General features: G+C 44.7%; 1 protein-coding gene across 2 annotated transcripts in view; it reads right to left on the bottom strand.

Moving 5' to 3' along the window:
- The window catches only part of LOC144511178 (mothers against decapentaplegic homolog 3), a 125824-nt gene that overhangs the window by 22541 nt on the left and 80745 nt on the right, over positions 1-22538 (bottom strand). For both annotated transcript variants that reach the window (XR_013500756.1, XM_078241236.1), the window contains exons 2-6: positions 17866-18059; positions 16149-16283; positions 12595-12669; positions 11239-11292; positions 4075-4287 (exon numbers count right to left, since the gene is read on the bottom strand). Coding sequence is in view for 1 of the 2 variants with exons in the window: in XM_078241236.1 (XP_078097362.1) it covers positions 4075-4287; positions 11239-11292; positions 12595-12669; positions 16149-16283; positions 17866-18059 (671 nt within the window). In the remaining variant the exon portion in view is untranslated. The remainder of the gene's footprint in view (positions 1-4074; positions 4288-11238; positions 11293-12594; positions 12670-16148; positions 16284-17865; positions 18060-22538) is intronic.

Below are 22538 nucleotides of genomic sequence, written 5' to 3'. Positions count from 1 at the left end.
AAGATGTGTAGGTTAGGGGGATTCGTGGAGTAAGCATGTGGGTTACAGAGATGGGGTGGGCCTGGGTAAGATGCTCCATCAGAGAATCAGTACAGACTTGATGGGCTGAATGGCCTCCTTCTGCACAGTGGGGATTCTATTCTATGGTGCAGTTGACTTGTCCAATGACACAAACAGAAAGAAGCAACCTTAATTTATATATTTGATGGCCAGTTATGTTTTATTGGAGATATTGGTTGAAGGTGGAATGTTGGCCAGGAGTCTAGACGAACTCCCTGTCCTTTGTCAAATAAATATCCCAAGTCAATATTTGATTATTCCTTCAAATAGATGTGGGCATCACTGCATGGCTGACATTTACTGTTCATTTTTAGTCGCTTTAAGAATGTGCTAGTGGAACACATTCTTGAACCAATGCAAGCAATTTGATTCAGCTGAGAAGCTTGCTAGGCCTCAGACATCCATTAAGAATCCACCATATTGGTGTGAGACAATGTAAAGTTGTATTCTCCCTTTAAAGGTAGTAATGTACCCCAAAGGACTTCACAGAAATGTTAGCAAACTGAATCTGATACTGAGGTACATAAGGAGATATTAGGACAGCTGGCCAGCAGACTCTTTTGGTCAAAAAGATTTGCTTTAAAGAGAGACTAAAATAGAGCAGAGAGGTGGAGAGGTTTACGGAGGGAGGAATTCTAGAACTTAAAACTCCAGCAGCTGAAGGCACAGCCACCACTGGTGAAGGGATTAAAATCGGAAACGTGCAAGAGGCCAGAATTGGAAGAGCATAGACATCTCAAAGAGTTGTACGGCTGGAGAAGACTGTAGAAACAGGGGGTTGAAAAAACATAAGAATTTTAACGCTGGGGGATTACTTAACCAATAGCTGAAGTAGGTCAGCAGGTACAGTAGTCATGGCAGAAGGGGACTATGCAGAGATGTTTGTCATCTCTTACTGCTGGTCAGGCATGACTTTGACTTCCTCTGGAACTCAAAATCTACGTCCCCAGTTACTGCATGCATGGAGGCACAGGATAGAGGCAGCATATCCTTAATGGGGAGATGGCATCTGTCGTGTTCAATGTGCCAATATCGCTTCCCATCCATTCACTCTATTCTTCTAGGGATATGCTCCTATGGGTGTTGTTGCCACTCTCTCCACCCTGTCCCCTCAGGCAATCGGTTATGCTTTGTGTATGGGCATGGACAATGAGTGTCCAGCTTTTTAACAATCCAGTGCATCACAGCTGATGACAGCCTGATCTTCAGCAATTATCGAGTGAGGACATCACTCAAATCCTCAGGAGTACGACCCCCAGCTGATTTTGTTTTGCTAGTTCTTACATTTGGGGTACTAAGGGTTAATCTTAGCAAACCTGCCACATGATGATTTTGGGTAATGCGATGCAAACCAGCAATGTAACTCAGGATTGCGCTGAGCATTTACCCATTGAGTCATTGGAATGTGACCCACCCCTAAATAATGAACATGAGGTGACCGCAGTTCGCCTACCGCCGCAATAGATCTACAGCAGATGCCATCTCCCTGGCCCTGCACTCAACCCTGGAACACCTGGATAACAAAGACATCTATGTGAGACTCCTGTTTATCGACTATAGCTCAGCCTTCAACACCATTATTCCTACGAAACTCATCTCCAAACTCCATGGCCTGGGCTCAGCTCCACCCTCTGCGACTGAATCCTGAACTTCCTAACTCACAGACTGCAATCAGTAAGGATAGGTAACAACACCTCCTCCACGATCATCCTCAACACCGGTGCTCCGCAAGGCTGTGTCCTCAGCCCCTTACTATACTCCTTATAAACCTATGATGGTGTGGCCAAATTCTCCTCCAACTCGATTTTCAAGTTTGCTGATGACACCACTGTAGTGGGACAGATCTCAAACGAGACAGAGTGCAGGAAAGAGATAGAGAGTCTGGTGAACTGGTGCGACGATAATAATCTCTCCCTCAATGTCAACAAAACGAAGGAGATTGTCATCGACTTCAGGAAGTGTAGTGGGGGACATGCCCCTGTCTGCATCAATGGGGACGAATTAGAAATGGTCAAGAGCTTCAAGTTTAAGGTGTCCAGATCACCAACAACCTGTCCTGATCCCTCCAGGCTAACACTATAATTAAGAGAGCCCACCAACGCTATCTACTTTCTCAGAAGACTAAGGAAATTTGGCATGTCAGCTACAACTCACCAACTTCTACAGATGCACCATAGAAAGCATTCTCTCTGGTTGTATCACAGCTTGGTATGACTCCGGCTCTGCCCAAGACCATAAGAAACTACAAAGGGTCGTGAACAAAGCCCAGTCCATCACACAAACCAGCCTCACACCCATTGACATGTCCACACTTCCTGCTGTTTTGGAAAAGCAGCCAGCATAATTAAGGACCCCACGCACCCGGACATTCTCTCTTCCACCTTCTTCCGTCGGGAAAAGGTCTGAGGTCACGTACCAACCGACTCAAGAACAGCTTCTTCCCTGCTGCTGTCAGACTTTAGATTGGACTTACCTTGCATTAAGTTGATCTTTTTCTATACCCTAGCTATGACTGTAACACTATATTCTGCACTCTCTCGTTTCCTTTTCTATGAACGGTATGCTTTGTCTGTATAGCGTGCAAGAAACAATACTTTTCACTGTATACTAATCCATGTGACAATAATAAATCAAATCAGTTATCGCAACCATAGTCAGGGCCTAAGGTTATCATGGTGCAAGGAAGAGCGAGCTCCCCAGAATGAGGAACCTCACTTTGCTGTGGAGTCATTTCAGGTTTTACTGTCGGTTTACCATCACTGATTAGCGCTGGTGCAAAGCTGAAACCACAGTATGAATCCACCCTTAACCATAACGTTGCTGAGGTAACGGTCATCCCTTAGCAGCAATTACAATTTGCATTTGTACAGAAACTGCAACACGGTAAAGCATCCCAAGGATTTGATTTATTGTCACATGTATTAGCATACAGTGAAGAGTATTGTTTCTTGCGCGCCAAACAGACAAAGCATACCGTTCATGGAGAAGGAAAGAAGAGGGTGCAGAATGTAGTGTTACAGTCATAGCTAGGGTGTAGAGAAAGATCAACTTAGTGTGAGGTAGGTCCATTCAAAAGTCTAGTGGCAGGAGGGAAGAAGCTGTTTTTGAGTCGCTTGTGTCTGACTAAGGCGATATTAGGACAGGTGAACCAAACATTTTGTCAAAGAAATGGGTTTTAAGGGGATAGAGTAGGAGTGAAACCAACAGCTAAAGCTGGAGCTGCCAATGATGGGAGAGAAAATGAATCAGGATTGCACAGAAGCCAGACCTGGAGTAATGGAGGGGGGGAGGTTACAGAGATAGTATGGGTGTGGCCATGGAGAGGTTTGAATGCAAGGATGAGGATTTTAGAATCAAGACATTGCTAGACCAGGAGCCAATATAGGCCAGTGAGCACATAGGTGATTGGGTAATGGGAGTTTGTTTTTACTTTAGGCCACACTGGGCAAGGACGGCAGATTTCCTTCCCTAAAGGACATCAGTGTACCAGGTGTGTTTTTACCATGGTTTCATGGTCATCAGTAGACTTTTAATTCCAGATTTTTATCAAATTCAAATTTCACCAGCTTTTTCTTTATTCATTTGTGGGACATGGGCATCGCTGGCTGGCCAGCATTTATTGCCCATCCTTAGTTGCCCTTGGAGGACAGTTGAGAGTCAACCATATTACTATGGCTCTGGAGTCAAGCGTAGGCCAGACCAGGTAAGGACAGCAGATTTTCCTTCCCTAAAGGACATTAGTGAACCATCTGCCACGGTGGGATTTGAACCTGGGTCCCCAGAGCACTACCCTGGGTCTCTGGATTACTAGTCCGGAGACAATATCACTGTACACTCACTATGCCACCACCTCCCATTGGTGCGTATCAGGGTAGGGCAACATAGTTTTGGGATGAGCTCTAGCTCGAGTGGGTGGGAGGTCAGTCAGGAATAAAGTGTTTTCAATGTGCAATGTGTGTATTGTGGGCATCGTTCTAAAGTCATCAGGAAGAATTACAAGAGCCAGTCTGTTACCAATGTGCCTTCTTGTCAGCTCCACTGCTGCATTCCTGTTCACGTTTGACAGCAGCCCCAAGCAGAAGCGCTCGGAGTTGGATGGATCGGTGAAGCCATCTACTGTGAGAGAGGGCTGCGAAGCATGAAAAGTCTCTCCCACTCGCTGGTTCAGTTCGTAGTAAGCGATGGAGCACCAGAAAGCTGGCTCACAGTAGGTGACCGGCTGCAGGTCTGCAAAAAAAAAGAGAAAAGCAAAACATTTACGTAACAGATGGAATCTTCAAATAAATGCGCTGGCTGCTTTTCTCCTTCAAAGCTCAAGTTTCAAAGCCCAATTTTTAGCAACCCTACTATCGTCCTGATCACAAGCTGCACTAGGCTTTTCACTGTTCCCAATGTTCACCTTCACAGTCAGGAAGCCAGCAAACAAATAGTATGAGGTTTCAAACAATTACCACCCAATGATACAGAAACAAGGCCATTCAGCCCATCCAGTCTGCACTAACCTATATCCACAAGTCATCCAGGACAATACAATTGCCTGCTATCGCCCCCATAACTATTAATATTTATTTTTCTCATTCAGCAAATCCTCTTTTTAAAGATTTTACAGAAATTATGAATATGCATCTTTCTTTGTCTAACATATTTCTTTTCTAATCTCTCCCTTTAGTAACATTTTATGATCATCTTAAATTCATGCTTGTTCCTTACTGATCATTGGGAACAATCCCAGCGAACACTCACTTCCCTCCCCTCAATCTGATCAGCTGCAGTGAAAGAACATTCATAAAAGAAGAGATGATAGGAAAATGCAGTGACCAATTCATGCACAGCAAGATCCCACAGGCAGCAATGATGACACCACCTGCGTAATGATGTTAATCATGGATGGAATATTGTCCAGGGCATCTAGACAACTCCCCTGCTCTTCTTCAAAGCAGTGGCCATGGGATCTTTGACATGTGACTGAGAAGGTAGATGGGACCTTGCTTTAACGTCTCATCCAAAAGGCAGCGTACCTGACAGTGCAGCACTCCTTCAGTCCTGCTAACTGCAACCTTTGAACTTCCTGCGGTGGTTCAAAGGTTATGGGGAGAAAGCAGGATTAGGCTATTGAGTTGGACGATCAGCCATGATCATGATGAATGGCGGAGCAGGCTCGAAGGGTCAAATGGCCTTTTCCTGCTCCTATCTTTTACGTTTCTACGTAACCCTTCCAACTCTGGTAACATCTATGCTGTACCTTTACGATTGCTTTCATACCCTTCCATCATGAATCCAAAACTGCTGCAGAAACTCAAAACTTTACCTTAACTTTACATTACAACATTACCTCTTTGCTTTTGAATTCTCTGTTTCAAAGATTCCATTTGCCCTTGATCGTCTTCTCTACTTTTGCAGTCTTCACAATATTCGCTTCATTTCTAATCTTACAAATTAAGCTGCACTTTTTTATGCTATTATTCATAGAAATCATAGAAACCCTACAGTGCAGAAGGAGACCATTCGGCCCATCGAGTCTGCACCGACCACAATCCCACCCAGGCCCTACCCCCACATATTTACCCGCTAATCCCTCTAACCTACGCATTTTAGGATTCTAAGGGGCAATTTTTAACCTAGCCAATCAACCGAACCCGCACATCTTTGGACTGTGGGAGGAAACCGGAGCACCCGGAGGAAACCCACGCAGACACGAGGAGAACGTGCAAACTCCACACAGACAGTGACCCGAGCCCTACGTATATGTATTCCCTACATATCAAAAAAAAAAATATATATATATATACTGTATATGCATATTGTCGCAAATATCTAGTTCATAATTCAGATGATATAGGATACAACATTTAGTTTTGGTAATTCAAGTTTTAACCAGAGAATTGAGATATTTGGTCGAGAAATTCATAAAAGCAATTCTGAGCTAAATGCCATTCACACAATCTGAGTTTATTACACTTAAAATGTTGAGGTCTCTCACGTGGGCATCTCCCAGTCTCTCGCGTGCACACACGCATCTTGCGATCTCTGTCACACACAACTCAAATCTCTCACAACACACACCGCTCAATTTCTCTCTCGTACACACTCTTCAGTCAACAGCTGCTGATTACTTTTTTCTGTTCAGAACAGCTGTTCTCAGTAGCAGTATGCAGCCTCCCAGCAGAATGGGTGATCCCCATTTTAGAATAAAAGTTCCTACTTCAATAACAACAGGCATCTTCCTCCAATCTCTCCTTCCCTGCATTCGCCTACAGGTAAACACTGACTCTCACCGAGGTCCAGCTGCACCACCCAACAGTACCTCACACAAGATGACTATTGTTAACACCTTTGGGGACAGGATTGGGGGGGGGGGGGGGGGGGGGCCAGTGGCAAATTTTACATCTTCAAATGAGGAGGGCATCTCAGGAATATATTCACTCTCTCACAATCACGTATTTGATCACACAGTCGCTCGCCCAATGGCAATGCACATATTGTCCAACAGGGATCAGAAGCAGTAACCCTGGTTGATTTTTAAACCATGTCAAGGTGTGAATCACCAGTTTCGGAACAGCTGGATGAAAGCTGGAAGGGGTTTGTTACACTAGGCCAAATGTCACCATGTCTCTAGACACGGTGGTGTGGTAGAATGAGCTATCCTGGTGAGCAAGCAGGCAGATAGAAACATCTGATTTGATTTACTGTCACGTGTATTAACATGCAGTGAAAAGTACTGTTTCTTGCACGCTATACAGACAAAGCATACCGTTCATAGAGAAGGAAATGAGAGAGTGCAGAATGTAGCGTTACAGTCATAGCTAGGGTGTAGAGAATGGACAAAGATAGGCATACACCCACTTCACATTTGTTACTGCAAGTAATGAACAGGAAGAGTAGTATTTCTGCCTAGCCGTCTGAGTCATCACACTTCAGTGCAACATTTCCTGTTTACGTTTTAAACTTGCACTGCATTTAGTTCAATAAACGCACACACAGGCACACAGGGGATTTCATTCTGGCACATGTATTCATACACATTCACATGCATCCATACATACACACACAAACATATATGTACATACAAACACACAATCACCCACATTCACTCACCCACTTACACAAAAACCGAACCTTTCTCTCCTGTAACCACTTGTAACCACTCTCCACACGAACAGTGAGAGTCAACAGACTCCCCCAGTCCAGTCCACGCATCTCAGCCGGAGGGACAGGCTGGTGAGCAGGAGCTGGAAGCAGCTGTGAAACTTTCCTTCCTCTCCCCATGCCAAGGTCACTGGAACCAACTGTAACGGGATACAAGCATTGCTGGCGAGGTCAGCATCGATTGCCCATCTCTTCTGGCCCCGGAGAAGCTGGTGGTGTGCCATCTTCTCTAAACACTGCTGTCCACACAAACCTCCCCACCCACACATCACTGTGATGTGATACAGTCAGGTAGTTTACTCGGCCATTTCAGAGGGCAGTTAGAAGTCAAACACATTGCTGTGTGTCTGGAATCATGTGCAGCCGCCCCCAGAATGGAAGATTTCCTCCTCTGAAGAACATTAGTGAGCCAGATGGGGTTTTACCGCAGTTCAGTATTTTGGTGACCATTATTGCTGGGGATACCAGCATTTTGTGTCAAGTGCTAGATTTATGGGGCAGCACGGTGGTGCGGTGGTTAACACTGCTGCCTCATAACGCCAGGGACCTGGGTTCGATTCCTGGCTTGGGTTATTGCCTGTGTGGAGTTTGCACGTTCTCCCCGTCTCTGCGTGGGTTTCCTCTGGGTGCTCCCATTTCCTCCCACAGTCCAAAGATGCAAGACATGCTGGTTAAGTGCATTGGCCATGCTAAATTCTCCCTCAGTGTACCTGAACAGGCGCTGGAGTGTGGCGACTAGGGGATTTTCACAGTAACTTCATTGCAGTGTTAATGTAAGCCTTCTGACACTAATAAATAAACTTTAAATTTTAACTCCGCCTCTGAATAGACTCTGGACCATTAGGCAGGCCTCTCGATTAGGAGCGCAGCAACATTACTGCTATGCTACTGTCTCCCTAGCACTCCTGTTAGGACTAACTTTCCCAACGTAGACTATAGATTGACTCTGTGTGCTTTAGCATGTTTGTCAATTGGGCCCTCAGAGCAGGTCCGTGTGACTTCTCTCCAAACAGAGACAGAGTGGGAAGAACAGCGGTCATGCTGACCCGATGGTCACTCATCCAGCTCCACAGCAAAGGCCCGAGGGTACGTGCCACAGCTGAGAGAGAGAAAAGACAGCAGGGCCAAGGAGGCCCAAATAGTAATGAAATAGTTCCCCGCTCTTTTCTATTTCAAACAGCACAGTGCCAATGTTTTGACAGCTGGTTAGCTAGAGTTCCACTTTATTGCAAGTGTAAATTACAACCACAAATATAGTAAATATTTGACATGACAAATTATTATTACAGGGGGCGACAGGAGTGAGTTACAGGATCTCAAGAGATTGCCAAAGCTGCAAGGCAACATTTTCCGGTAGTTTGTGAAATTAATCGGAACACTGAAGACTCCCAATCCTTGTGGGGGGGGGGGGTCCCTTTCCAATGCTATTCCCTTCCCACCAAACTTAGCGGATAGACATGGGTTGGAGAGAGTGGAATTTCGCACCTCAAATTGCTTTTACCACTTGTTACTGATAAAAGTTCACTAAAAATCTGAACAACTGGCATTTCCACCCAATAAGACAAAGCGGACAATTGGAGTTTTTCCATGTTTGGTTTGCCCAGTATTAGGATCAAGCATGGGTTCGTCTTCATCGGTAATGTACTGGGGTCAGCAACAAGTAATTTGGGGAACCTAAAAACTACATACTGTTCTTTGTGGACATTGTTGAGCTTCACGTTCAAATGTCCCTGTGTTTGATTTGATTTGTCACATGTATTGGTATTGTTTCTTATGCGCTATACAGACAAAGCACACTGTTCATAGAGTACATAGGGGAGAAAGAATGGAGAGGGTGCAGAATGTAGTGTTGCAGTCATAGCTAGGGTGTAGAGAAAGATCAACTTAATTGAAATAGGTCCATTTAAAAGTCTGATGGCAGCAGGGAAGAAGCTATTCTTGAGTCGCATCAACATGCATCATAGTTTTATCGAGTGCCAATTAAACAGAACCAGCTTAGAAGCAACAGTTCCCAGACTTCAAACTCTGCCCAGCAGCAGTTGGCAAAATACAGAGCCGTCCTGAAGCCTCCCTGCTCAGCCACTGCTGTTCAACATCAAACAACAGCCTCTTGTTCACTGTGGGACGGTACACTGCAGCAGCATTGAGTCAGTACAGGCAAACAAAGCCTGAACCGTGGGCTGGCAGCCAATGTAAACTCTGTGACCTGGAGGTGAACTTCCAACCTCACTTGATTTTCTGATCACTTGTGAAACTCTGGCTCTTAAGTGTGTGCCGTCAACCCCCGGTCAGTGAAACAAGGCTGCAAGTTCATGCCTAGGCCCCAGCTTCCATTTTCAGTCTCTGCTAAGAGGGGCTCCATTAGGAAACCACAGAATCCCTACAGTGCAGAAGGAGGCCATACGGCCCATCAAATCTGCACCGACTCTCCAACATAGCATCTTACCCAGGCCCTATCCCTGTAACCCACATATTTACCCCATACATCTGGGACACTAAGGGGCAATTGATCATGGTCAATCCTCCCAATCTACACATCTTGGGACACTAGGGGACAATTTAGCACAGTCAATCCATGTAACCTGAACATGTTGGACACTAAGGGGCAATTTAGCATGGCCAATTCACCTAACCTGCACATCTTTGGACTGTGGGAGGAAAACGGAACACCCGAAGGAAACCCATGCAGACACGGGGAGAATGTGCAAACTCCACACAGACAGTCACCCAAGGCCGGAATTGAACCTGGGTCCCTTGCTGCTGTGAGGCAGCAGTGCTAATCACTGCGCCACCGTGCTGCCCATAAATGGAGTCACTGCACGGGTAGTACAATGAAAAAGACAGAAGAAAGACAGACTTGCATTTCTATAGCGCCTTTCAAAACTTCAGGGTGGGGGTGGGAGCAAACAGCTTTACATACAATTACATACTCTGGCCACCCGTAGTGCAGAAAAGACAGGCACATGAAGCTGCTAACTAGTAATACACCAACACAGCACCTAGCCAAACAAGCCAGTGAGTTATTTTACTCATTGAAACCAGCCTCCCACCCATTGTCTCTGTCTAGACTTCCTGCTGCCTCGACAAAGCAGCCAGCATAATTAAGGATCCCACGCACCCCGGACATTCTCTTCCACCTTCTTCCTTCAGGAAAAAGATACAAAAGTCTGAGGTCACGTACCAACCGATTCAAGAACAGCTTCTTCCCTGCTGCCATCAGACTGTTGAATGGACTTCCCTTGCATTAAGTTGATCTTTCTCTACATCCTAGCTATGACTGTAACACTACATTCTGCACTCTCTTGTTTCCTTCTCTATGAACGGTATGCTTTGTCTGTATAGCATGCAAGAAACAATACTTTTCACTGTATGTTGATACATGTGACAATAATAAATCAAAAATATTAAAATTCACACTTGGCAACTTAACAAATGATGCCCAGTTTTCAGCCATACTTTCAGGTGACCAGATTTGAGACAGTGTATCTGTACTTGGAACTACGGTGTTTTGTTAAAGACACTCTAATTTCTGTGCATTTACACTATAGCATAAACTTATTCAGGCTGCATTTATTCAAATCTACCTCTGACCAAGCTATGGAAACAACAGTGCATGCTTGAAGAACCAGGTGATTATTTTTGTGTTATGATCCTATGTCTGCCTCAGTCAAGGAATATGAAGATCAGACCCCATATTTTACACCCAATATTGGCCTGACGGAGCATACAGAACGAAAACAAGTGGTCTGCGCTGGCATTAATGCTCCACGTCTCATCTCACCCCCAATCAATGTAGCCTTCTTTTCTTCCTCACGTACCTTATCCAGCTTCCCCTTAAATGCATCTATGCTACTTGTCTCAACTAAGCATTGCAAGTTCCACATTCTTGACACTCTCTTGGTAAAGAAGCTTGTCCTGAATTATCTACTTTGGACTTCTCCAAGTCTACCCAAGAACCGGGAAAAATTCATTCTTCAATCATTACACCGAGTTGAAGAACCTGAGGCCTATTCACTTACAGGAGACACTTACCCAAGTTGCTGTGCGTGGGTGACAAGGGGTTTGGAGACAAATCAGCTGTGGACCCTAAGAGGAGACCAAGCGGCAATCAGAATCAAGATTGGGAAGCAATTCATTTCTTTACAATATATGTTTCATTTGATCAACATTGACAGAAAAGACTTTTGACTTACAGGCCTTATACTAATATTTCAAACATTTAATGATGAAATCGATTATGTCAACAGTGAGATAATTCAAACGCACATTATCTAATAAGTTGACTAACTTTATTGTTTGTGTCTGCTACCTTAGTCACCACCTCACACCTCCCACTATCACGTTTGTTAGGTAATCTCAGGTTTTTGATATTTCTCACCCTCACTTTCTGGTCTTAACGGTCGCCTCCACTATGGCTTATCATTTAGCTTCCGCAATAAAGAAATTAGTTCAATTCAACTCATCACACCTTTAATGACACCAGCTCGGAAGAGGATTGGACATTTTAATTTTTAAAAAAAGGTCTGTTTTTTATTAATTCTTGCATGGGACGTGATTGTCACTGACAAGGTCAGCATTTGTCGCCTATCTCTAATTGCCTTTGAACGGATTTGAAATGGCTTGCTTAGCCACGTCAGAGGGCAGTTAAGAGTTGCTGCAGGTTTGGAGTCACAAAGGCCAGACTAGGTGAAGACTGCAGATTTCCTTCCCTAAAAGACACTCATGGATTTCTCATGACAAACTTTCATGGGCATGATTATTGATTATAGATTTTTAATTAATTCAACTTTAATTCCACCAGCTGGGATGTTAAAAGATTGTGATGCTTTAAAAAAAAAACTCCTTAAATGCTATTATTTGTTATAAAAATAATGGAAACGTTTGTGGGGGAAAGCTATTTTACTGATAGACATAAACCATCCAATTGAGTGCTTCATTTCAGATTGGTATGGAAGGTGGTGAGGATGGATGTATTGAGTGATCAATGGTGGGTTGGTGGCGAGGGGCGAGAGGTCAGGAATATGGTGAACCAAGGTTGGCAACCTCGTCCCTGAGAAAGCTTTTGGGGGGGGGGGGGGGGGGGCAGATTACACTAGGGCATTTGGACTTTGCATATAAGAATGGTTAGCTGCAAAATAATGCTCCTTCAACTCTGCTGCCACAAATTGCCTTATACCTTAGGCAAAATTCTGTATTCCTAGACAGAAATACGGCAAACTAAATCACCAGTTCCACTTTCTCCAATTCGAACAGCATATGAACTATGGCCACAAAGACACTAGTTAGAATACTCCTGTTCTTAACTTGAGCTGGTCAGTGACACACCAACTGCCCTCTCCTTAAATGGGCCTTTGAGATTTGACACATGACTGCCTCAGCACGCATTACCTGTGTCCATGCTATGGTTCATCTGATGGTCGCTGGTTTCTCCATCCTCACTGATATAACCTGGCGGTGGAGTCTCTAACCAAGAAGAAAGAGGAAACATCATTTGTAACTATATCAATGTTGCATTCGGATCCACATTTTGAAGATCAAGGTTGGGCTAAATTTTGTTTGAGCTTGTGCTTTATTTACAGACTCCATGTCAATGATGGAGGGCACCAAAATCTTCACTGGAGTCCAGTTCTTTCCCAAATTGATCTGTCCTCCCACTGGAGAAATATACTTTGGCCATGGCTAACCAGTGGTTTCTGCTCTTTAGCAGAAGTTCCAGCTACATCACATTTCTAATGACAAAGTTCAACGTGACCCTATTATACTTAGGCACATGACATCCTGAAACTGTAACTACATTGTCAGCCTTGGTTTACAGATGATACGCTTAACTGATTGGTTTTATATTCCACATATATGTATGTCTTAATTATTCACATCCAAACTTAAATACAATCTGTCTTGTGCATCACGCATAAAAAAAAACTTTAAACACGATACACTAGTTTGAAGAAAGGTATATTGTGGTCAAGGATTTCTCAAGCCCTGGGCATTCTCTGGATCTCTCTCTTCCATCTTATAAATAGTCTCAATTGTCTTATGCACGCTAGAAATATATTCCAACAGCCTTGGACAGGATACACTGCTGTGCACATAATCTAGTGAGGCCTTCTTCCACCCACCTACTTTCTGTACAGTGACTGCTAACTGCATGATAATGATGACCCGTGAGTGCTATTTGCTGTTGTTGAGCTGAACCCGGATTTAAAAAACACAATGTGAATGCTGAGGATTTAAGGCAAATCAAAAATGTGGAGAGATCGCCAGCTGGAAGAGATAAACAGGTAAATCTTTTCAGGTGGGGGTCCTTCGAAGAACAAATCTTGGTCCACTTGAAAATAACCATTTAGCTCTTCTGAGGTTGGGGGGACGGTCAAAAACCTGGGAAATGGAAGGCAAAAGATGTATCACAGTCACTAAATATGTGGGGTTACGGGAATAGGGCCTGGGTGGAATTGTGGTCGGTACAGACTCAATGGCCTCCTTCTGCAGTGTAGGGATTCTATGATTCCACACAGTCAACCATGGCCGGAATTGAACCTGGATCCCTGGCAATGTGAAGCAGCAGTTAACCATTGTGCCACCGTGCCGCCCAGGAAGACGTGTGTAAATTGGGACAAGCTGCTCTTTCAATGTATTATTAAAGAGAATTGTAGTCTTTAATTGTTCAAACTATAGAGTTGCTGGTTTTGTACCCAGTCTGTACAGTCCACCTTGCACAATAAGGCAATCAGTTTAGTCCATTTGCAGCCTCTGACACAGATATTGGCTCTTAGTGAGCTTCAGGTCCATGGAGAATGGTCACTGATGTGGAGATGCCGGCGTTGGACTGGGGTAAACACAGTAAGAAGTCTCACAACACCAGGTTAAAGTCCAACAGGTTTATTTGGTAGCAAAAGCCACTAGCTTTCGGAGCGCTTGCTGCTCCTTCGTCAGGTGAGTGTGAGTTCCATTCACAAACAGGGCACATAAAGACACAAACTCAATTTACAAAATAATGGTTGGAATGCAAGTCTTTACAGGTAATCAAGTCTCAACGGTACAGACAATGTGAGTGGAGAGAGCGTTAAGCACAGGTTAAAGAGATGTGTATAGTCTCCCGACAGGACAGTTAGTGAGATTTTGCAAGCCCAGGCAAGTCATGGGGGTTAGAGATAGTGTAACATGAACCCAAGATCCCCGGTTGAAGCCGTCCTCATGTGTGCGGAACTTGGCTATCAGTCTCTGCTCAGCAACTCTGCCCTGTTGTGTGTCGTGAAGGCCGCCTTGGAGAACGCTTACCTGAAGATCAGAGGCCGAATGCCCGTGACCGCTGAAGTGTTCCCCAACAGGAAGAGAACACTCTTGCCTGGTGATTGTCGAGCGGTGTTCATTCATCCGCTGTCGTAGCGTCTGCATGGTCTCCCCAATGTACCATGCCTCGGGACATCCTTTCCTGCAGCGTATCAGGTAGACAACGTTGGCCGAGTTACAAGAGTATGTACCGTGTACCTGGTGGATGGCATCCGTGTCGATGATCCTGCATGTCTTGCAGAGGTTGCTGTGGCAGGGTTGTGTGGTGTCGTGGTCACTGTTCTCCTGTTGGGGAACACTTCAGCGGTCACGGGCATTCGGCCTCTGATCTTCGGGTAAGCGTTCTCCAAAGGGCCTTCACGACACATGACAGCGCAGAGTCGCTGAGCAGAGACTGATAGCCAAGTTCCGCACACGAGGACTGCCTCAACCGGGATCTTGGGTTCATGTCACACTATCTGTAACCCCCATGACTTGCCTGGGCTTGCAAAATCTCACTAACTGTCCTGTCTAGAGACAATACACATCTCTTCAACCTGTGCTTAACACTCTCTCCACTCACATTGTCTGTACCTTTGAGACTTGATTACCTGTAAAGACTCGCATTCCAACCATTATTTTGTAAATTGAGTTTGTGTCTTTATTTGCCGTTTGTGAACTGAAATCCCACTCACCTGACGATGGAGCAACAAGTGCTCCGAAAGCTAGTGGCTTTTGCTACCAAATAAACCTGTTGGACTTTAACCTGGTGTTGTTAGACTTCTTAGAATGGTCACTGTCCAGCCATTTCTCATGGACAAACCTGGACAGCGAATGTCTCGGCATTGTGGGACTGTGACCAGGAACAGCAAAGCCTGACTATTTCTATTCTCTTCTTCTTACATCAACAGCCCCAAACCCAACTGCAGAACTTTAACTGTTGCTTGAGCAGAGACCAGATCAGTGAGCAGAGGCCAGGAACTGAACCGGAGACCTTGGGCACTGAATGGTCACCGTGATTACCCATACAGCAGCAGAATCAACTTCCAACCAGCATGAATTTGCACAGAGACACCAATTTGCAAATGCAACTTTCATTGCAGTCAAGTCAACAGTGAATGCTGGTTAAAACAAAAACAGAGTGTAAGGAAAGAATCATCATTATCAGAAAATGTGGAACTATATTATCACCATGCAGTTTTCGCTCTGGATTTACTCGCTGAAGTAATGGCGAGTGCCATTTATCAGCAAACTCTCTCTTCAATTGCAGTTGTACCTCATAATTGAAACACAACGCCCAGTTTCAGAAATAAGAAATGTGTCTGGCACATTGCACCTCTTTTAGCACTAGTTCCATGACTCACCTAAAACTAGTCCCCCATAACAACTATGTTCCTTTGCCAATCTGTGATGGCAAGAGGTGGAATTCCGCTAAAGACATTAAATTCCATTCAAATTATCCAGTGCAAGTACACAAAACTGCTCTTGACAAGGATGTGCCACAATCTGACAGCATACCGTGGTAAAGTTCTTGCAAATTTTGCTCCAAGATGAAACCAGTTACTTTCCTCTGTATTACACTCTGCCTGCCAATGGAATAATTTGCATTTCTAACGTCGCAAATAACAGGAAATGTAATTTCCCAGAATGTTCCGCTAAGCACCATTTAGTACCTGGTATATAGTTGCTCTGTGGTTCGATGCCTGCTGGGAAGTTTGTGTTCTCTGGGATAGAATGTGTATAGTCATCCAGGGGTGGAAATTCAGAGGGCACCTCTGTGTGTCTTGGCACAAGAACAGGAGGTAAAACTGTAAAGAAAACACACACACACAAAGAATAGAAATAACTCGGTTTTCTTTTTATGCAAGGCCACTTCAAAGTTGTGTCCTTTCCTATCTCAACTTGGGACTTCCTGTACCAAATGGGTGTCAGTTTAGCAAGTTCTCGCCTTGAGTCATACTATTTTGGTTTAATTTTATTTATTTGTTAGTGTCACAAGTAGGCTTACATTGACACTGCAATGCAGTTACTGTGAAAATCCCCTAGTCGCCACATTCCGGCGCCTGTTCGGGTACACTGAGGGAGAATTTAGCATGGCCAATGCACCTAATCAGCACGTCTTTCGGACTATGGGAGGAAACCGGAGCACCCGGAGGAAGCCCATGCAGACATGGGGAGAACGTGCAAACTCCACACAGACAAACTCCACATGACAGAGATCCAAGCCGGGAATTGAATCCAGGTCCCTAGCGCTGTGACCGTGCCGCCCACTCCAAGATACGGAGGGATGATAATTAGAGTGGTGCATCACCTGAAGTACCGTCCTATTAAATGAGAGGTTAAACAGAGGCTATATGTTTGTTTAGCACTGTGCTATTTGCAAGAGCTGGAAACTCTCGAAGATGTCCTGGTCTACATGCTTCCCTCAAAAATAAATTAAATGACATTCATGAGTACATTCAAGAGAAGGATTGATAATATTTTGGACACTAATGGAAATAGGGGCTATGGGGGATCATGCAGGAAGGTAAATGTTGAGGTAGGAAAATGGCAAGCAGACTCAAAGGGTCAGATGACCTACTCCTGCTATTTCTTACACATTTCTGTTCATTCCGTGGTTTATAGGACTTTGTGCACACCTCGGCTAACACATTTACCAACAACTTTACTTGGAAATAAACAATTGGGGCACCTTGAGGGACATGAGAAGGCGATTTCAAATTCCTTATTTCTTTCCCACTTCATTCTTCAATCCCAGGCAAAGGTAGCTGGTGTAAACCTCTTCTATATATCAGTACGTCTACAGTTTGTTATCACAGCTTGTGGTTAACAGTATGCTGTCATATTGTCTGATTCCCACCTGGCTGTCTAAGCTCCTCTATCTACATTCATCGTACCAATTTCCTTTCGGTTAAAAAAAAAAAATCTTTGGGCTGGCTATCGCACTGCTATTTAAAAGGTGAGGTCAGTCAATAACCATCAGGAAAGAGAGAACAGATAGGAGCTCTTTTCTCTCGAAAAGTGGAGTTTTAAGGGGTGGCCTTTAAAAATTAGGAAAGGGTTCAATCGGATAGATGTAGAGAAGGCATTTCCACTAATAGGGTAGACTAAAACTCGAGGTGATAAATGTCAGATGGTCACTGATACATCCAATGGGGATTTCAGAAGGAACTTCATTCCTCAGGCAGTGAATGTGGAACTCGCTACCACAAGAAATTGATGAGGTTGGCAAACAGCATTGATACATTTAAGGGAAAGGTAGGTAAGTTTAAAAGAGAAGGATATTCTGATAGGTTTGGGTGAATTGGGGTTTAGAGGAGGCTCATATGAAACAGAGACCAATGTGGGCCTGTTGGGTTGAACAGTCTGCTTCCATCGCAGTAGACTTACCCGGTGTCTCCACTCTTTGGTAGTGGTACGGATTCACGCAGACCTCGTCCTTCTTCATGTGAAAGGCAAATTCACACATTTCCATGGCTCGAAGCTCATGGTGACTGTGAAGATCGGGCCAACGCCAGAGGCGACAGTAGATGACATGGGGCAGGCCTTTCCGATGGGATACTTGGAGCCGTCCATCAAGAGACCTACCAGGAGAGAATTACAAGTCAGTCAGAACTCGGGTTCAACAGCAAAATACTCACTTACAGCACTGTGGCATATCTAAAACAAAGAACAGTACAGCACATGAACAGGCCCTTCGGCCCACCAAGTCTGCGCCGACATAGATGCCTCTCTAATCTAATATTTTCTTGCCTCTACGTGGTCCATATCCCTCTATTCCCTGCCTGTTCATGTATCTATCCAGATGCCACCTGAATGTTGTTATAGAATCTGCTTCCACCACCTTCTCCGGCAGTGAGTTCCAGGCTTTCCCCTCTCACTTTCAACCTATGTCCCCGAGTAATTGACCTTCCCGTAATCTTGTAAACCTTTATCAGGTCCCCCCCCCCCCCCCCAAAATCCTCCGACGCTCCAGTGAAAACAATCCAAGTTCATTCAACATTTTTTCATAGTCCATATCATCCAGGCAACATCCTGGTAAATCTCTTCTGCACCCTTTCCAATGCATCAACATCCTTCTGGTAGTGTGGCAACCAGAATTGTACACAATACTCCAAATGCAGCCTAACCAAAGTCTTATACAGCTGCAACATGATTTTCCAATTCCTATACTCAACACCCCAACCGATGAAGGCCAGCATGCCATATGCCTTCTTGACCGCCTTGTCCACCTGAGTTGCCACCTTCAGGGAACTGTGGATCTGCACACCAAGATCGCTCCCTACGTTAATATTCCTAAGGACCCTACCATTTACTATTTACTTTCCTTCTGCAGTAGACCTTCCAAATCGCATCACCTCACATTTGTCCGGGTTACATTCCATCTGCCATCTTTCGGCCCAGGTCTCCAGCCGATTTATATCCTGCTGTATCCTCTGACAATCCTCCTCACTCTCCGCTACTCCCCCAATCATCTGCAAATCAGACCACCCACATTTTCCTGCAAATCATTTATATATATTACAAACCACAGAGGCCCCAGCACTGATCCTTGTGGAACACCGCTTGTCACAGGCCTCCAGTTAGAAAAGTTCCTTTCCACTGCTACTCTTTGCTTTCTATGCCCAAACCAGTTTTGTATCCATCTTACCAATTCGCCTCAGATCCTATACGACGTCACCTTCTGTATCAGCCTGCCATGAGGAACTTTATCAAAGGCTTCACTGAAGTCCATGTATACAACATCCACTGCCCAAACCTGGTCAATTTTTTTGTCACTTCGTCAAAGAACTCAATCAAGCTTGTGAGACACAACCTCGCTTTCACAAAGCCATGCTGCCTATCGCTATCTACAGCAGATGAGATTGCAGAGCTCCAAGAAGGTGGCTCATCACCACCTTCTCAAAGCCAATTAGGAAACGGCAACAAATGTTGCCTTCACGTCCCATGAAAAGAATAAAAACACATCTTAAGATGCATCTAATTTTACCATCCACACAAATAATCTTTAGATAACAATAATGATGGGATTTGCCCAAGACTGAGTCAGAAAAATACCAGTCAATTAATGTTGTTTTAAAAGAGACAGAATGCAAATTACAAAGTACTTTGGAATGTTACAGGCATACATCATTTCTTTGTGTCTCACTTTTTGTTTGGGAGTTCTGTGCTCATCGAGGCAAATGAACTTTGTTCCTGGGAGGGGAACACTTGCCATTTAAGGCAGCATCCGAACTAAAGTCAGGCACAACAAGAGTTAGACAGAGAGTGAAGCTTCTGCCACGTTGTGACTCAGTCCAACATCTGTAATGTCACCAAAGGGAGTAATCTCCATTTCCCACCCCTTGCAGCCTCTGGGGGAGATTATCACATGAAGAAAAATGTGCTCCATCACATTCTCGGAACTTACCTTTAAGAGCTAATGAATTCCTTTTGAAGTCCACCAAAAATAGTTTCAATTGGCCAGTTTTATGTTGTGGACTCAAAACCCACGTAGAACACTTCTAGGCGATAAGCAATTTATATTCCACTTTAAAAAAATTTATTGCCCATCCCTAATTGCCCTTGGACCAAGTGGCTTGCTGGGCCATTTCAGAGGGTAGGTAAGTATCAACCACATTGCTGTGGCTCTGGAGTCACATGTAGGCCAGACCAGGTGAGGATGGCAGATTTCCTTCCCTAAAGGACATTAGTGAACCAGATGGGTTTTTACAACAGTTGACAATGGATTCATGGTCATCATTAGACTTTTAATTCCAGATTTTTTATTGAATTCAAATTTCACCATCCGCCATGGTGGGATTTGAATCCGGGTCCCCAGAGCATTACCCTGGGTCTCTAGATTGCTAGTCTAGTGATAATATCACTATGCCACCACCTCCTTGTTCAAGTGCTTAAATGCCCATATCTAAATGAGCCTCCCTAAACTCACCTCACCCTATCAGAATATCCTTTGATTCCTTTCTCCTTCTTATACTTATCTAGCTTCCCCTTAAAAAGTATCAATGCTATTTGCCTCAAGCAAAAACAAAAAATGCTGGAAAATCTCAGCAGGTCTGACAGCATCTGTGGAGAAAGAATAGAGCCAATGTTTCAAGTCTGGATGGTCCTTCATCAACCCTGCATCACACCAGTCTCAAGTCATGTCTAAATGCAGGAATGCTGCCAAAAGCAATTCCACAGGTCTCCCATCCGCTGGCTACACATTTATAATGTAAACAAGCCCAGAGTTCCAGCAACCAAGGAACATAGGGTGGCACGGTGGCAAGTACTGCTGCCTCACAGCGCCAGGAACCCGGGTTCGATTCCCGGCCTCGGGTCACTGTCTGTGTGGAGTCTTCACGTTCTTCCCCGTGTCTGCATGGATTTCCTCAGGGTGCTCATATTTCCTCCCACAGTCCAAGAGATGTGCTGGTTAGGTGCATTGGCCATGCTAAATTCTCCTTCAGTGTACCCGAACAGGCGCCGGAGTGTGGCGACTAGGGGATTTTCACAGTAACTTCATTGCAGTGTTAAGGTAATTTTTGATCAGTAAAGGAATTAAGGGTTATGATGAGCGGGCGGGTAAGTGGAGCTGAGTCCACAAAAAGTTCAGCCATGATCTTATTGAATGGCAGAGCAGTCTCAAGGGGCCAGATGGCCTACTCCTGCTCCTAGTTCTTATGTTCTAAGCAATTTTACCCTTGCCACATGCCGAGCTTCCAAGAATGATAGAGCTATTCTGGGTTGATGGGGAAGAATTAGCACAAGCGTCCTTCACTTGGTTAATTTAGGTTGCATCTACACAATAGCGGAGAGTAGCAAGTCCCCATACAGTCCACACCAGGACTGTATGTGTGTGGGAAACTGTAAGGAATCTCCGATTATATCACAGTATCTTCAGGATGTGAGAGCTAGGAAGACATGACGTCACGGAGAGAGAACATGGAATTGTTGGGCCTAATGGCCTCCTTTTGCACTGCAATGACTCAATGCGACATGCTCAGCCAGCAACCCTGAAACTTGAAGCATAATTCCTGTTGTGATCACATGGCATTAAATCAGAATGCACAAACTAGGATCACAGCCAAGGCTCAATCAGCCTTCTTAGATGAGGCAGATGCAATTATTCTGAGTCACAGCAAGTTTTACTCATAGATAAGCCAGTAAACATATTGTGCCTTAGTAACAGGGGTAACAACCAAATACAAGATCTGTGCATTTGTCTGGTAACGTAACACTGAGCCAAACAGATGAGGAAGATCCCAGAGTCAATCCTAGGCATGTGCTGAGTTAACTGATCTCGATCATAGGTCATATCTTAGAATCCCTACAGTGCAGAAGGAGGTCATTTGGCCCATTAAGCCTGCACCAACAACAATCCTACCCAGGCCCTATCCCTTTAACCCCACACATTTACCTTGCTAATCCCCCTGACACTAACGGACAATTTAGCATGGCCAATCAACCTAACCCGCACATCTTTGGACTGTGGGAGGAAACCGGAGCACCCGGAGGAAACCCACGCTGACAAGGGGAGAACGTGCAAACTCCACGCAGACAGCCACCCAAGGCCGGAATTGAACTTGGGTCCCTGGCACTGTGAGACAGCGGTGCTAACCACTGAGCCACCATGCTGCCCATCTAACCAGATCTCTAACCTGGGATGAAAGCCAAGTTACCGGTCTCACTGGTGCTCAGTTAATAACAGGACGAACTGGTTAACCTACCAGCTCCTGATCATGTTCCGCATCCTCTCCACAGAAGGGCCTACACGTGGACATGAGTGAGGACAGGAATTGGGTTGTCCAACATAGTATGAACCTGTCATTCAATTTGTCTCAAGCCAACGATGCTTTTGATCTCTGCACCCTCTGGTGTATTTTAGAGATGTATGGTTAAAGAGCCTGGCGACATTCACCGTCACTCAGACGAGGCACTGGACAGCACTCGAGGAAACAACACCTCGACAGGTTACGAACACAACCCCAATAGATAGAGAGTTGCATTTCTACAACACCTGTTCACAACTTCAGGACATCCCAAAGCACTGTACAGGTGATGAAGCACTTTTGAAGTGTCGT

The sequence above is a fragment of the Mustelus asterias genome, chromosome 24 (genome assembly GCF_964213995.1).
Source record: "Mustelus asterias chromosome 24, sMusAst1.hap1.1, whole genome shotgun sequence".
Lineage (NCBI taxonomy): Eukaryota > Metazoa > Chordata > Chondrichthyes > Carcharhiniformes > Triakidae > Mustelus > Mustelus asterias.
The sequence above is the reverse complement of the archived record's forward strand: the minus strand, read 5'-3'. Positions and strand labels throughout refer to the sequence as shown.